Raw genomic sequence first — 17,939 nt, 5'->3', positions numbered from 1 at the left:
CCCACAGAGAGTTTTCTATCACCACAACTTTGGAAAAAGATTGTGTTCATTTGACAGAGACCACTGAGTCTTCCTGGAAAATTACACACACAAAAGGGAAAAACTGATGTCAGCTACCAGCTAACACTACATATAACCAAATAAATAGATATTTGTAATATATACTCTGCTATTAAGCAAAGAATAACAACTAAGCTCAAAAGGCTAAAATTCCAAACTTTTCTATTTTCTTTCAGATAAAGGGAGAATTCTCTTGAAATTGTTCAAACACATTCAGAGAGTTCTTCTGAATTTTTATAATTTTACCTCATTTCAACATGCAGATAACTAAGGAACAGCAACACAAAAGATAATGATTTTGCAATTTGAGTCCTATACTTCCAAAGCTACACTAATTTCAAGAACAAGGAACAAAGTTTATATATAGGATGTAAAGGATTTGTAAAGGCAGAATTTTAAGGTCACTTTGAGGAAAATTTTCTAAATTAATGTCCTGCCCCTAGGTATTCTATGTTAGGAAGGTAGCTTATAGCAGGCTGGGCTTATAAGAAACACATAAGGCAACTGCTACTACCAGCCCCCCCTCAAAAAAAACTATGAAAATATCCCTTCTTAAAACATATAATTTCCAGTACACAGCTTCTGGCAGTGCCTTCCAAAAGAGGGAACATAGAACAGGCAAAGTAAGGCTGGATGAGCAACTTCTATTTCACCATTATCTACCATCAAGCCCTGCTTTCTCCTACTGACTTTTTAAAAAAGGAAGATGACCAGGTATTCCAGAGGAAAGATACTGTTTTTAAAAATATAAGTCTAGGGAAAATTAGGATGAGGATGAGATGGCTTGGATGGCATCACCGACTCGATGGACATGAGATTGAGTAAACTCCGGGAGTTGGTGATGGATAGGGAGGCCTGGCGTGCTGCAATTCATGGGGTTGCAAAGAGTTGGGCACAACTGAGAGACTGAACTGAACCAATTTTTTTTTTTTTTTAATATAACTTCAGCTTCTAAGAGAGCTCTAAACGTATTAGGGAAATTGGGAAGAACAGGGTTTTTCTACGTAGCTGCTGCTGGTGCTGCTAAGTCGCTTTAGTCATGTCTGACCCTCTGCGACCCATAGACGGCAGCCCACCAGGCTCCCTCATCCCTGGGATTCTCCAGGCAAGAACACTGGAGTGGGTTGCCATTTCGTTCTCCAATGCATGAAAGTGAAAAGTGAAAGCAAAGTCGCTCAATCGTGTCTGACTCAATCATGTCTGACTCTTACTGACCCCATGGTCTGCAGCCTACCAGGCTCCTCCGTCCATGGGATTTTCCAGGCAAGAGTATTGGAGAGGGTTGCCATTGCCTTCTCCGTTTGTATGTAGGTTAGAATGTATATATAAAATCCAAGTGATTGTGGAGATTACCTAAGAAGCAGATCAATTATATTATCTAAACTAGATTTAAAGGATCATAATTACATGTATTCCTCTTAAAAGGAACCATGAGATAACACAATCTATTTTCCTGAAATTAGACAATATAATACCTGTATCATCTTTAGTCTCTTAATATTCCAATTTGATAATATTGTATAGCTTTTTCTCTACATCCATTCCAATATTTTGAAACCTCTGGTAGACTAACAAATTTCCTTCTTAGGTACCTACATCACTTTTTGTTTTTTTGTAATTGTTTTGCTTCTACTGATCTCAATTTCTCAAAACTCAAGTTATGAAGTGACTTTAATTAGGTTGTCTTGATTTGCTGAGCTGCCTCAACTTTGTCCAACAAATCTTCTGATTTAAGGAAAACAAAAATCAACCAATCAAGAAATTTCAAATAAATATTACCCACTTGTCACCTTTGGGATTAAGGTACCAGACCCAACATTTCTCCAGAATCATAACAACAATGGTCTTTAGATTCTATAGCAGGGTCGTCAAATTACAGTCCACCTCTTATTATTAATAAAGTATTACTGGGACACAGACACATCCATTTGTTTGTATACTGTCAATGGCTGCTAGCATATTAAAATGAGAATGCTGCGGAGTATTCATAGACTACGTGGCTCACAGAGTCCAAAAATTTTACTATACGGCTCTTTACAGATAAAGGCTGCTGCTCCTAGAGCAAAACATTCTAAGAAAATGAGCTTCTATCCCCACAAAAAACCCACAATGTTACATTTGTTTCTATTTAAGACAAAGATTTACCAGTCTAGTAAAATCAATTCTTTTTTCTAAGACTTCAGTAATGTACAGATAGGTACACAACTCTTGCTTACAGAAAGGAAAAAGATTGTTGTCTCAGGGCAGTTCTGACTCTTCATTGACCCTGATTGCTTACTGTTTTCTAGCACTACCAGGGTTGTTTCCATCCAATTTATTAAAGTGAGAAACAGCATATCACAAAATAAGTAACAAGGACTATCATGACTTGCATAAAGATTATGTCAGCTTATTTGTTTATATATTTAATCTTTTACACAGTGTGCTCTTATTAAACAAAAGCTGATTTTTTACTTACTAAAGAGCTCAAGTGGGCTCCTGATGAATTGTATGGCATCTCCTGCTCTGGTTGTCAGTAAAAATGGGACCTATTCCCACAAATCAGTGACTTAGGTCCAGATATATTCAAAGGAAGAAACCTGTAACAGGATCCAAACAACTTTGATTTCTATATAAATTCTGGATGAATTTTGCTGTGCTCTCCTCTTACTTCCACTCTCATTCTCCTTCCCTCCCTTCTTTTTTCTGATTTAATACTCAATATGAAAGCATATTTTGAAATAATAGTACGTTTTACTATTTTTTTTCATTTAATTAAATGTCAGGAATATCCTTCTATAATGTATACTACAGACCTAAGTATATTGTTAAAGGCTGAAGAACATTCACTTTATGACTGTAGCATACTGTATTTAGTTATTCTCTTACTGAGAACAACCTAAAATGTATACTTTCTTTTGCTATTAAAAACAGAGATGATATATACATACATCACGTATATATCTTTATATCCTTATGTATATATCCTTATATCCTTACCAGACTCTCTCCTTGAGATAAAGTTCTAAAAGAGGAAGTGCTAGAACAAAGCAAATGTAGACGCTACCAATTTTAATATACATTTACAAACTGACTTACATAATGATCAATTTATATCTGAACTAACAATTGATGGGAATCCCTGTTTCACCCTAACTTTCCCAACAATGGATATTATCAATGTTTTAACTCATGACAGTTTATACTTAGATGCTTTTGATTAGCAGTAAGGTGAAACAACAATGTACATGTATATTCTGGGAACTGCTTGTTCATGTTTATCCATGTTCCCATCCCACTAAGTGTTCCTTTTCCTCTCATCATCATGTGTGTATTGTACACACATATGGACAGAGATTATATATGAATATATATATATTCAATTTCATTTTATAAGCATAGTGTAATCCTAATAACAAAACCTACAGAGATTTTACAAAATAAAAAATCACAGATCAGCATTCATCATAAACATGAATATAAAGTCCTTGACAAAATATTAGCAGCTGGGCTTCCCTCGTGGTTAAGTAGTAAAGACTCTGCCTGACAATGCAGGGGACATGGGTTCAATCCCTGGTCTGGAAAGACACCACATGCCATGGAGCAAATAAGTCCATTCATCACAACGACTGAGCCCATGCATCCTGGAGCCTGTGCTCCACAATAAGAGAGATTACTGCAATGAGAAGCCCGCACACAGCAACTAGAGAGTAGCCTCCACTTGCTATAACTAGAGAAAGCCCACATGCAGCAACGAAGACCCAGCACAGCCATAAATAAAATAAATAAATAAATCTTAAAAAAAAAAAAAGAGCAACCTCAACCCAACATGTATAAATAGGATCAATTCAGCTCATTCGCTCAGTCATGTACAACCCTTTGCGACCCCATGGACTGCAGCACACCAGGCTTCCTTGTCCATCACCAATTCCCGGAGCTTGCTCAAACTCATGTCCACCAAGTTGGTGATGCCATCCAACCATCTCATCCTCTGTCGCCCCCTTCTCCTCCTGCCCTCAGTTTTCCAAGTTTCAGGGTCTTTTACAATGAGTCAGCTCTTCGCATCAGGTGGCCAGAGTATCGGAGCTTCAGCTTCAGCATCAGTCCTTCCAATGAACATTCAGGACTGATTTCCTTTAGGATTGACTGGCTTGATCTTGCAGTCCAAGGGACTCTCGAGAGTCTTCTCGAGCACCACAGTTTAAAAGCATCAATTCTCCAGTGCTCAGCTTTCTTTATGGTCCAACTCTCACATCCATACATGACTACTGGAAAAACCATAGCTTTGACTAGACAGACCTTTGTCAGTCAAGTAATGTCTCTGCTTTTTAATATGCTGTCTAGGTTTGTCAGAGCTTTTCTTCCAAGGAACAAGCCTCTTTTCATTTCATGGCTGCAGTCACCATCTTCAATGATTTTGGAGCCAAGGAAAATAAAGTCTGCCACTGTTTCCATTGTTTCCCCATCTATTTGCCATGAAGTGATGGGGACTGGATGCCATGATCTCAGTTTTTTGAATGTTGAGTTTTAAGCCAGCTTTTCACTCTCCTCTTTCACTTTTATCAAGAGACTCTTTAGTTCCTTTTCACTTTCTGCCATAAATAGGATACTACATCATGATTAGGTATGTTTGATCCAAGGAATACAAAGTTCAGTTCAGTTCATTCAGTTCAGTTCAGTCCCTGGGTCGTGTCCGACTCTTTGTGACCCCATGAACCGCAGCACACCAGGCCTCCCTGTCCATCACCAACTCCCGGAGTCCACCCAAACCCATGTCCATTGAGTCAATGATGCCATCCAACCATACAAGGTTAGTTAACATCAAAAATCAATGCAATTCATCATTAATAGAGTAAAAAAAGAATTTAAAAAGCAATCATTTCAATAAATACAGAAAATACATTTGACAAAATTCAACATCCATTCATGATCAAAGGAAAGAAAAAAAAAATCTTTCAGGAAACTAGGAATAAAAAGAATTTCCTCAGTCTGATAGAGAGTATCTATGAAAAGCCTGCATAGCTAACATCACACTTAAAAGGGAAAACACTGAATGTATTCCCTCTAATACTGGATGCTAGGACTGGGAACAATCTGCCACTAATATTCAATACTGTGCTGCAGAACCTTCCTAGCCTAATAAGGCAAAAGAGAAAAAAAAGGAAAACAGATTGGAAAGAAAGAGATAAAACTGTATTAATTGCAAATGGAATGACTGCCTACCTAGAAAAGAATTCTGGATGCTAAAAAATACACTATTTAGAATAAATAAATAAATTTAGCAAGGTCACAAGAAACATAGTCCATGAATAAAGGTCATTTGTATTTTTTTTATATACCAGCAGCAGACCATTAGAAAATGAAATTTTCTAAAATTCCATTCATAATGGGGTCAAAAAAGCAAATTTAACCAAAGATATCTCAGACCACTACACTGGAAACTAAAAAACAAGGTAAGAGAAATTAAAGATATATATAAATGAAAAATGACACTTTGCTTATGAAAGACTTGATTTTTGTGAATGTATCTTCTCTGCAAACTGATAAACTCATTTCACGTAAGGGCTTGCACTGGCTGTCCTCTATATCCACGGAGCTGTGCATCCAGAATTTTACATGCCTTTTCCCCATTATTCTGACCTTAATTCAAATATCTCTTCTCCAGACTCTCCTTGATTGCTAAACAAAGCAGCTTTCTTTCTGCTCTATTACATTACCCTCTCTTATTTACTCATTACACTATGTGAAATTATCTTTTGTTATTCACATACTTACTATCTTTCTTCTCAGCCCAAAGATATGAAGACAATATCTTTTGACCAACATATTCCCCAGTATCTACAAGAGCTCCTGGTATGGAGCAGGAACTTGGTAAATATATGTGGACTAGTTTTTGCCATATCCAGGGCTGTCTTCAAATGCTAACAGAATTTTAAGACCAATATAAACAGTGACATAATTTATACTTTCTTCCAAAGTCTTAATAGAGATATGCAAAGAATTAAAGGAATTTAAGAAATGAACACTATTGTTAAGGTTAAAACATTGTGGCTTACTGTCTTATAGATAATAAAATGAAAGAAGAAAGAGAAAGACACTACCCACTCTTCCTACCCCCATCCAGATTAGTTTGTGTGTGTGTGTAAGTCATTCAGTTGTATCCAACTGTTTGCTACCCCATGGACTTTACAGTCCATGGAATTCTCCAGGCCAGAATACTGGAGTGGGTAGCCTTTTCCTTCTCCAGGGGATCTTCCCAACCCAGTGATCAAACCCAGGTCTCCTACATTGCAGGAGGATTCTTTACCAGCTGAACTAACAGGGAAGCCCTTAAAACTTAAAACGGTTAATCATTTATACAGTGTGAAACCATCTTCAAAGATGTAAATTACTGTTCATTTCATCCTGGCTGTTGCTGTTCTTTTTCAGTACGGGTAATAATGCATTTATTTCCAATTTTAGAAAGAAGGGTTTTCCCTTTATGTTCCCACAATTCCATCCAACAATAATACTAGCATTATCAAATAAGTATTTCTCAAATTCTCATCTGCCTAAAGGGCCTGCTAGTGGGCAGTGAAACTCACTGTGCCTCCCAATTGGAAATATTCCCTTTCTTTCCTTCCCTTCCCTTACTGCTACAAACTCTACCCATGTCTAGGACTCTCTCCACCCCCAGATAGATCAGCTTTTTACTAGTGTATCTTTTTTTCACCCTAGAAACTTTCCTTACTAACCCCAGACGCACCCTCTGATGGAACAGCCTGAAAAGTCAGCAGTAAATTTTGATTTCTCTCTGGGACAAAGGTAAATCCTGTCATGTTTTCAGTTAAAATGATTTACAACTATCACTTAGGAAGCCTTTATTTTCTATTTATCCCTCACTGAACATAAAGGTTACAATGTCTAGAAAACTTAAAAAGGGATGTGCACCTTAATTCTGAGAATCCACAAGAAGTGATAGCGAAAAGGATTATTGAGTATATTTACCATTTCAATTAGCACACACACAAAAGAAAGCGTAAAATGTCAAAAGGACAAAACCAGGAAGCCAGAGCATTCATACTGGCAATAAGCCATAGCTCCTCAACAAAGATCCTGGTTTCCCACCACTGACCCCTATGCTCTAAGGTCTAAAAATCAACCACCACTCAGAGCTCAGATTGCTCAGACTGCCTTCACCTAACAGGCAAGCAGGTGTAACTAGGGATAGAGAAGAGCTCTATCTAAGCTTTCCAGGATCTGAACTTTTATTCCCATAGGCATAGCATCACATATGGTGATTAGGTCTAAAGGACCATTAGCCACTGTTAGTTCTGGCTTAGGATTAGAACAATAACAATAATTAAAATGGCTATTATTTACTGAGTACTTACCATATGTCAGGGAGAAGTCAATGGCACTCCACTCCAGTACTCTTTCCAGTGGAGTGCCATGGGAAAATCCCATGGATGGAGGAGCCTGGTAGGCTGCAATCCATGGGGTCGCTGAGGGTCGGACACGAATGAGTGACTTCACTTTCACTTTTCACTTTTGTGCAATGGAGAAGGAAATGGCAGCCCACTCCAGTGTTCTTGCCAGGGCAATCCCAGGGACGGGGGAGCCTGGTGAGCTGCAGTCTATGGGGTTGCACAGAGTTGGACACGACTGAAGTGACTTAGCAGCAGATCATATGTCAGATGCTACGCTAAAGTACTTAAATATCTCATTTAATCCTTACAAGAACACCATTTGATAGGTACTAACTGTTATTTCTCAGTTAGTACCTATCAAATGGTGTTCTTGCAAGGACATCCAACCAGTCCATTCTGAAGGAGATCAGCCCTGGGATTTCTTTGGAAGGAATGATGCTAAAGCTGAAACTCCAGTACTTTGGCCACCTCATGCGAACAGTTGACTCACTGGAAAAGACTCTGATGCTGGGAGGGATTGGGGGCAAGAGGAGAAGGGACGACAGAGGATGAGATGGCATCACTGACTCGATGGATGTGAGTCTGAGTGAACTCCAGGAGTTGGTGATGGACAGGGAGGCCTGGCGTGCTGCGATTCATGGGGTCGCAAAGAGTTGGACACGACTGAGCGACTGAACCGAACTGAATTGAACTGAACTGTTATTTCTATTTTTTTCAGAGGTGGAAGCTTAGGTATAGAGCAGTTAGGTAATTTTCCACGAATAGAAAGTGGTGAAATTAGAATTCTAACAGTATTCTGACTGATAGCAAACCTATAATTATACAGAATTTATAGGATGATGAATCAATGAACTTTTAGAAATAATTTCACACATTCATGTATTTATTATTGTTTAGTCACTAAGTCATGTCTGACTCTTTGTGACCCCATGGACTGCAGCACACAGGCTTCCCTGTCCTTCACTACCTCCTGGAGTTTGTTCAAGCTCATGCCCATTGAGTCAGTGATGCCATCCAACCATCTCATCCTCAGTTCATATAGTGGGTCTGCCTATATCTGACTGGTATATCAGGATACTATTAGGTTCATCGGCTAAATTGTAGATTTTATGTACTCTAATAAAATACCGCAAATATAGCTATTTTAAAAAGAATACAAAATTTACTAACAACCACTTAGCACATACCTACTGTGATGTTACCCATCTTGCTTCGTAATGTTATATTACCTGCAAAAGAGAGAAAAAGAAAGCTTTACACATTAGGGGTAATCCAGAAAGGAAATGTATTAATAATGTTCTAAAACATGGTTAGATATCCACAAGGTTATTTAATAATATTATTATTGTCGTGCACAATTTTTCTCAGTATCACACTCCCAGTCAGAGATTTATGCGCAACTACAAAATAAATAGCTTTAGGCATCTATACAAACTCTCTTCTTCCACTCTAACTTAATCTACTACAGCACAACTAAAAAAACAAACCCCTGTACTTCCTGGGAAACATGGAAGAAAAATAATGATTCTTCTAAAAGTTAAAAAATGTAAAAAAAAAAAAAAAAATGACTTAAATGTACTGACTACGCATTTTCAACCTAAACATCACAATATTTATCAGACCACACAAAGCCAAGTTTTGAACCAAATAACACTAAAATAATCCATGGAAAAAAGTAATTACTGTTATTTTTCAGGCCAGTTTGGCAAACCTATCTGTGAGATTTCAGTGGTTTTTCTGCCAAGAGTTTAAAAGGCTTGGGACAGGAATAATAAATAATTGAAATATGACTAACAAAGAAAAAAAAACTTCAAATATTCCCTTCTTCCAATGAAAATCTATTTTCCAGGATAAACACAGGACTCTGAAACCATTCTTCCCAGTGCCTTCCTCCAGCATCAAAAATAGCAGTATTTTTCTTCACGTGTGTTTAAGGGATACTCATAGAGTTATACCACCTATATTTACTGCACTATCATAATTCTAAAACTATAGTGAAGAGTAAAAAAGGAGTAAAAAAAGAAAATGGTAAGAAACAAGTAGAGTAAAAGAAGCTATGCTATTTAAAATCCCAAAAGATGATGCTGTTAAAGTATTGCACTCAATATGTCAGCAAATTTGGAAAACTCAGCAATGGCCACAGGACTGGAAAAGGTCAGTTTTCATTCCAGTCTTGAAGAAGGGCAATGCCAAAGAATGTTCAAACTACCATACAACTGCACTCACTTCTCATGCTAGCAAGGTAATCCTCAAAATCCTCCAAGCCAGGCTTTAGCAGTACATGAAACTAGAACTTCCAGATATACAAGCTGGGTTTAGAATGGGCAGAGGAACCAGAGATCAAATTGTCATAGAAAAAGCAAGAAAATTTCAGAAAAACATCTACTCCTGCTTCATTGACTATACTAAAGTCTTTGACTGTATGGATCACAACAAACTGTGGAAAATTCTTAAAGAAATGAAATATCAGACCATCTCACCTGCCTCCTGGGAAACCTGTGAAGCAGGTCAAGAAGCAACAGTTAGAGCTGGACATGGAACAACAGACTGGTTCCAAACTGGGAAAGGAGTATGTCAAGGCTGTATATTCTCACCCTGCTTATTTACCTTATATGCAGAGTACATCATGTGGTATACTGAGCTGGATGAATCATAACCTGGAATCAAGACTGCCAGGAGAAATATCAACAACCTCAGATACACAGTGGCACCCCACTCCAGTACTCTTGCCTGGAAAATCCCATGGATGGAGGAGCCTGGTAGGCTGCAGTCCATGGGGTCACTAAGAGTCAGATAGGACTGAGTGACTTCACTTTCACTTTGCACTTTCATGCATTGGAGAAGGAAATGGCAACCCACTCCAGTGTTCCTGCCTGGAGAATCCCAGGGATGGGGGAGCCTGGTGGGCTGCCACCTACGGGGTCACGCAGAGTCGAACACGACTGAAGCGACTTAGCAGCAGCAGCAGATATATAGCTGATACCACTCTAATGGCAGAAAGCAAAGAGGAACTAAAGGGCCTCTTGATGAGGATGAAAGAAGAGAGTGAAAAAAGCTGGCTTAAAACTCAACATTCAAAAAACTAAGAACATGGCATCCAGTCCCATCATTTCATGGCAGACAAATGGGGAAAAAGTGGAAACAGTGACAGATTTTCTTTCCTTGGGCTCCAAAATCACTGTGGATACTGACTGCAGCCATGAAATTAAAAGACGCCTGCTCCTTGGAAGAAAAGCTATAACAAACCTAGAAAATGTATTCAAAAGCAGAGACATCTCTTTGCTGACAAAGGCCCGTCTAGTCAAAGCTATGGTTTTTCCAGTAGCTATGTATGGATGTGTGAGTTGGACCATAAAGAAAGCCGATGCTGAAGAATTGATGCTTTCAAACTGTAGTGCTGGAGAAGACTCTTGAGAGTCCCTTGGACTGCAAGGGGATCAAACCAGTCAATCCTAAGGTAAATCAACCCTGAATGCTCATTGGAAGGACTGATGCTGAAGCTGAAGCTCCAATATTCTGGCCACCTGATGCGAAGAGCTGACTCACTGTAAAAGATCCTGAAACTGGGAAAGACTGAGGGCAGGAGGAGAAGGGGGTGACAGAGGATGAGATGGTTGGATGGCATCACCAACTCAGTGGACATGAGTTTGAGCGTGCTCTGAGAGATAGTGAAGGACAGGAAGCCTGGGAACCTGCAGTCCATGGAGTTACAAAGAGTCAGACACAACTGAACAAAAACAACAAAAGAAGAGTAAAAGAATAAATTTTGTCTCAGAATTAATCAGGATGAATAAAATAATTTATTTCATTTCATGTATCTTATAAATACTGACATGTATCAGTACCTGGGAAAAAGGAAAACAAAGAAAGGAGGCACTTGATTCATTTGTCCAACAGTTAAACGTGCTTTGACTGTAAAAATTTCTCTAAAAGGTTCATATTTCATCATACTTCACGTGAGCATATGAACAAGAGGTACACTTGTGTAGGAGTAAAACTTGGTTTGTGTGAAGTTAAGCTTATAAAATTATTTTCAAGTTTCAGTAATTTACAAGGCTGTGCAGATACTCCTGTTACACAGTTAAGTAAATATTATTTCACTGGCGTGTTCTAGATATTCTTCCAATTTTCAAACCCAGTAAATGCAGATTCACATGCAAATAGTGGCCAAGGATCACAAAGCTGCTAAGATAGCTTTCAATGATCCCTGCCTCCTGGTATTCATGCCTATGTATGAGCTCCTTCACTCATATGGAGGCTGGACTTACTGATGCTTTTAACAAAGAGAATAAGGGCAAATGAGATGTTACTTTCAAGACTAGGTTACAAACGATTCTTGCATCTGTCTTGCTAGCTCTCTTTTGCTGCGATGGAAACCAGCTAGCCATATTGTCTAACTGCCTTATGAAAGAGGCCCAAGACCAAGGACCTAAAGAGGCCCCTAGCCAATAGAATCTGAACTGAATCTTGCTAACAACAACATGAATGAACTAGGAAGCGGATTCACTTTTGGCTGAACCTTCAAATAAACCCATGGTCCCACCTGATACCTTTATTACAACCTCAAAAGAGATCTTGAGGCAGAAGACCCAGTTAAGTGATACCCAGATTCTGGACTACCCAAAGTATAAGAAAATAAGTGTTTGCTGTTTTCAGCTGCTAAATATGTTACAAAGGAAGAGGTAACTAGAAAAGATGTTGAAAGCTGGACGTGGGTGATGCCACAATAAATAACTAAAAATATGGGAATAGCTCTGGAAATTGGCAGTAGGCATAGGTTGGAAGGATTTTTAGGGGCATGGTAGAGAAAGCCTCAATTGCCTGAACAGTGTGTTAGTAGAAAGCTGGACTTAGAGCGCTTCTCATATAAGGGCTTAAATGGAAATGAAAAAAGTGTTTTGGAAACTGGAGGAAGGCAGATCTTTGTTAAGCAGTATTAGAAACTTCGCAACACTATCACATTCAGTAATGTGGAAAGTAGGAAATGTGCCTAATGAACTGAATCATCTAGCTAAGAAGATGGCCAAGCAGAGTCAAAGTGTTGTAGGCGCTGCCTATTTTTTCTTGTAGCGTCAGTAAAAAGCAAACAAAGTAAGATAAACTAAAGAAACGATTGTTTAAAAAAACAATCAGGATGAGAATCATTTTGAAAATTCTCAGCTTCTCAAGATGGCAAAAGATGAGAAAGTTAAGAATAGCTTCGACACAAAGTCTGAATTCAGTGTACTGCCAGAACATGGCCTAAAAATGAAACTGATGGGTTGACTGTAAAATCTTTTGTCAAGATTCCAGAAAGATTAAGAGTGATACCTCACAGTATTAATTTAGCTGTACAAAAAGTCCATTAAACCAGCTGAGGGTATCTCACAGATCGTCTCAATCAAGCAATAGGTCTCCTAGAAAGCTTGCGAGAACCATATCTTAATTTCTCTGCAGAAGTCCACATTTTGAAAACATTCTTGGATGTGGCCTTCATCTAATGGAATAAACACCAATGTGATTCATAGAAGGCTGACAAAATTTGTGAGAATTACATCAGCAAACACATTGCTAACTTCGACCAAAAGGGACAGTAACAGTACAAAGTGAAATGAGACCACTGGAGTCCCAAAATTCTGCTGGCAGGAAGCAGACTAAGAAACTTCCTCAGCTGCAAACATATGCTACATTTCATGAAAAAGGAAGGATGACTCAGAGGGAGAAACCAAGAGCTCAGAGGGCAAAGCCTGGAAACCTAAAGAATTATCACAAGGCCATGAGATCTAATCAAAGAACCTCTAATGTTTTCCTACCTAAATTTCAAAATCATTATGGACCAATGACTCCTTTGTACCCCTTATTTTTCTCCCCTTTGAACAGGAAAGTCTATAGCAATTATCCTATGTGTATCCCATCACTGTATGCTTAGTGTGCAGGTGGTGTGTGTGGGTTGAGGAGGTTAGAGAACAGGTCTTAAGACTGAGAACTATACGTGAGGAATTAGACCTAAGCAACTGTACCCGAGGAGGCTCACCTACATCTGGATCTGATTTTGGTGTAGACATTCTGGACTCTGAGCAGATATGCAATACGATGAGACTCTGGGAACCTTGAAAGGAAGGGAGTGTATTTTGTATGTGGGAAGGACACAAATCACTTGCAGGGGCTGCAGAGGATAGACTGGCCATTCAAAACCTTATAGGCTATCTAGGGATATACATACATGAAAAGTTAAAAATGAGTGTTTATTAATAATTTTAAGTTAATGTTGTAACTGAATAGTATGTATTAGGTTCCATAACCATTCCGAGGAAGCAGACTAAAATGATGTGGCATGAACAGGGAGAGAATCATATTGGAGATTTCATCAGAGTCTATGTTTGAAATATGAGTAAAATTTGATGCTGAGGGATAATGATTTTGTTGAAAAAGTATGCAAGCAAAGGTAAAAAGGTGTAACTACTCATGCTATATTTAAATCATGCTCATCAGTTAAGTTAGAGCAATTAGGCCAGTCTACGAGGACAGGGATTGAGTGTTTCTTACTTAGCATTATATTTTGAGAGCTTAGCATATTGCCCTGTACATAGTAAATACTATTATTTTTTGAACCTATGTTCAAATTTAGTTTGGAAAAACAGGTAAAAACAAATTTGCAGAAGAATCATACAGTGTTTAGTCTATTGACTTTGTCCTATACCAAAGGAGTCAAAGAATTTCAAGACGCGAAGAACACAAGAAAACCATCTAGTATTCATTCCTTCCTAATCTTTAGGAAGATTAAGCTAGTGTCAGACATTCAGAATTCTCTTTACTGTTTTCACCTTATGAACACCTTAAAAATAAGATAAAGCAGACTTCTGATATTTGTGATTTTAACTATTAGCAAAACAACAACAATAAAAAAACTGACATAGTTCTATAGTCAGTCATTTAGTTAGTGAGTTCAGCCATTCAGCAAGACAAAAGGAGCTTTATTAAACTAGTCTCCAATGAATGCAGCAAAAATTTACTTTTTAAAACAAAAACAGAAAATGTGGTCTTTTTCAAAAAGTCAGTCAGTAGTGAGCGTGATAAAAGTGATCAAGAAAACAATGGTTTTAGAGCCAAAAAAAAAGTTTGTTTCCTTAAAAAAAAAAAAGGACTAGTTAAATTACAAAGTGAAGTCACTCAGTCTTGTCTGACTCTTTGCGACCTCATGGACTGTAGCCTACCAGGCTCCTCTGTCCATGGGATTTTCCAGGCAAGAATACTGGAGTGGGTTGCCATTTCCTTCTCCAGGAGATCTTCCTGACTCAGGGATTGAATTCGGGTCTCCCGCATTGTAGGCAGACGCTCTACCATCTGAGCCACCAGGGAAGTCAGTTAAATTATAGCAGAATCTATACAGTCTCAAACTACATCTCTCTTGAATGTTAGAGTTCTGTACAGGAAAAGCATAAAGGAATAATAAAACTATGGAAAAAAAGACTATCTGTAAATATAAGGAATATATAAAAATATTTTTGTTAGTGCTAAAGGACTTTTAAAACAATAAACAAAAAAAATATTCTCAACTCATCAAACTGTTTAGAAAATCTCCACCCTAAACAGAAATATTCCAAGGTCATTAAAATACACAACATGGAATTCTTATCTCAAATACTTTGTGGAAGAAGACAGAGTATTTTAAAATACACAGATCAACTGAATGGACATTACTAGCATAGTTTTCTGTAATTTGGTTTTACCTTTTTCCATCACCAGACGGTGAAAACAATAAACAAATCAACTATCTGAGACGAGTAGAGCTTTGTAAAAGATCTCCTATCAATAAAGCAGATGCCACATGATCTGTAATAATTATTATGCTTACTCTTCTTTCAAGTTATTTAATTTTTCCACAAAACCCAATGTTTGAGAAAATAAACAGTTCTCCTTAACTAGCCACTCTTCATTCTAAAAGGATCAGAGGAAGAATTAGCTATCAATTTAAAGGCAAATAGTTTATTTTTCTTCACTAAAATAAATGTGATTTTAGTAAAAACAGCACACATACTCTCATTATCCAAACAAAGAAATAAAATATCCATAAAGGTTAAATCCTTTTTGTGCTTCTTTTTTAAGGGGAAGATTGGGGGAGCAGAAAGAATTTTCTACTTCGCAAGGACATGGCTAAATGCAAAGCATATAGAGGTAAATAAAACATGATCCCTGCTATTGAGGAGTTTATAATCAGGCAAGAATTTATGGGTCAATGGAAGGCCAGAAATGGAGAAAGTCTCCTTTAGCTGATTATGAAAAGATTACTAAAAGTAAATGAGATAAAGAAAGCCGGGAAAAACATTTTAGAAACACTGTAACCGATCAGTATGATCAAGGGCTCTGATCAAAAACTCAGAAGTATAAAACAGGTATGAATGTATACAGGAAGAAGTAAGAGATTGTGTAATTCTAGAACACAAAGCACAAGGTCAAAAAAAGATAGTAAGTTAGCTAAGTCACTGAGTAGGAAGGGGTTTGGGTAAGACAATGCCATGTTCAATGTGCTTTTCTAATAAACAACCATATAATAGTTCCCTAATGGCTCAGTTGGTAAAGAATCCACCTGCAATGCAGGAGACCCTGGTTGATTCCTGGGTCAGGAAGATCTGCTGGAGAAGGGATAGGCTACTCACTCCAGTATTTCTGGGCTTCCCTGGTGGCTCAGCTGATAAAGAATCCACCTGCAATGTGGGAGACCTGGGTTCGAGCCCTGGGTTGGGAAAATCCCCTGGAGAAGGGAAAGGCTATGCACTCCAGTATTCTGGCCTGGAGAATTCCATGGACTGTAAAGTCCATGGGGTGGCAAAGAGTTGGACGTGACTGAGCGACTAGCACTTGCACTTTCACACAATAGTTAGGACGATGAATTTGAAGAAGGCAAGACTGGAAGCAAATTTATTGCTTATAGAGGTGAAGCAAGAGCTGACAAGAATCTTAATTAGAAGAGTAGAAATTTTGAACAAAAGATTGAAAGAAATATTTAGGTGATTGTGCTCGTGCAGCTCAGTCATGTTTGACTCTTTGCAAACCCATGGACTATACCTGCCAGGTTCCTCTTTCCATGGGATTCTCCAGGCAAGAATACTGAGTGGGCTGCCATTTCCTCCTCTAAAAGAACTTCCCAACCCAGGGACCAAACCTGTGTCTCCTGCATCTCCTGCAATGGTAGGCGGATTCTTTACCATTGAGCCACCTAAAACCTATCTAAACTTGGTGTTGACTAAATGTGGAAGGTGACAGAAATTCAGGATTACTTCTGGATTTCTAGCTTGGGAAATAATGTACATGGTAATATTAGAATCTGCAAATGGAAATAAAAGAGGAGGAATACATTATGGATGAGGTTGGGGATGGGGGCTGGGAAAATAGGAGAAAAGAAGTTAGAAACATGAAGTCATCAGAGAAGACTATAAAGATCCAAATGGCTATGTCTACTAAGCAGATGGATATGTAAGTTGGAAGTCAGGGCTAGAGATACAAATTTGAATTATTGGAATACATTGGTAGTTGAGAATCAAAAGTGTATAAGATGTCCAAGGAAAAGAAAGAACTGAAAGAACAATGAAACAGGATGAAATGCTGAAGAATACCAAGTGGGTGTGTAAAAAAGGAAGAACTCACAGACATTTGAGAAAGAGCAATTTTAAATACTGATGCTTTCAAATTTGGTCCTGGAGAAGACTCTTGAGAGTCCCTTGGACTGCCAGGAGATCAAGCCAGTCAGTCCTTAAGGAAATCAACCCTGAACAGTCACTGGAGGGACGCATGCTGAAGCTGAAGCTTCAATGCTCTGGCCATCTGACATGAAGAGACGATTCTTTAGAAAAGACCCTGATGCTCGTAAAGACTGAAGGCAACAGAAGAGGACACCAGAGGACGAGATGGTTAGACAGCACCAACGACTCAACGGATATGAACCTGGGTGATAGTGAAGGACAGGGGAGCCTTGCATGTTGCAGTTCACAAGGAGTCGGATGTGACTTAGCAACTGAACAAAAATTATAAATATAAGATGTGACACAGATGCCAGTACCCACTAATACTTGTGTGCCTTTCTCCTTCCTTAGAACACACTAAGCTCTTTATCTCAGACTTCTATAGTTAAAGTCATTTTAAAACATTCTGGCTAACAAATTTCTCACATGATCCTCTATGATCTCTCTCCCTTTAGTGGAAGCTTGGAGGCCATCCATACACTGAAAATGGCATTATCACCTTTAAGGAAGGAGTCCAGTCCCTCCAAGGAAATGAGTGGAGTCCAAACACTGCATGGAATAGCAGCATATTTATGTCTAAATCGTGAAAAGAAAAAATCTATGCTATCTGTACCACAAAGGAAGCTATAACTTCTTATAAAAATGTTTTAAGTGTCCAGACTCAATATTAACATAAATTATGTGTCAAATGACAATCAAACTTAATGAACTTAAGAATAAACACTAAAATTAGAACAAAGCATTTTCATAAGCTTATGAAGAATCCCATTAA

The 17,939-nt window shown here is 38.2% G+C and overlaps 1 protein-coding gene across 3 annotated transcripts in view; it reads right to left on the bottom strand.

Annotated features, from left to right (window-relative positions):
• The window catches only part of FAM185A (family with sequence similarity 185 member A), a 91,225-nt gene that overhangs the window by 44,224 nt on the left and 29,062 nt on the right, over window positions 1–17,939 (bottom strand). For all 3 annotated transcript variants that reach the window (XM_024991321.2, XM_024991320.2, XM_024991323.2), the window contains exon 5: window positions 8,636–8,677. In XM_024991321.2, the coding sequence (XP_024847089.1) occupies window positions 8,636–8,677 (42 nt within the window). The remainder of the gene's footprint in view (window positions 1–8,635; window positions 8,678–17,939) is intronic.

This window comes from Bos taurus, chromosome 4 (genome assembly GCF_002263795.3).
Source record: "Bos taurus isolate L1 Dominette 01449 registration number 42190680 breed Hereford chromosome 4, ARS-UCD2.0, whole genome shotgun sequence".
Taxonomy (NCBI): domain Eukaryota; kingdom Metazoa; phylum Chordata; class Mammalia; order Artiodactyla; family Bovidae; genus Bos; species Bos taurus.
The sequence above is the reverse complement of the archived record's forward strand: the minus strand, read 5'-3'. Positions and strand labels throughout refer to the sequence as shown.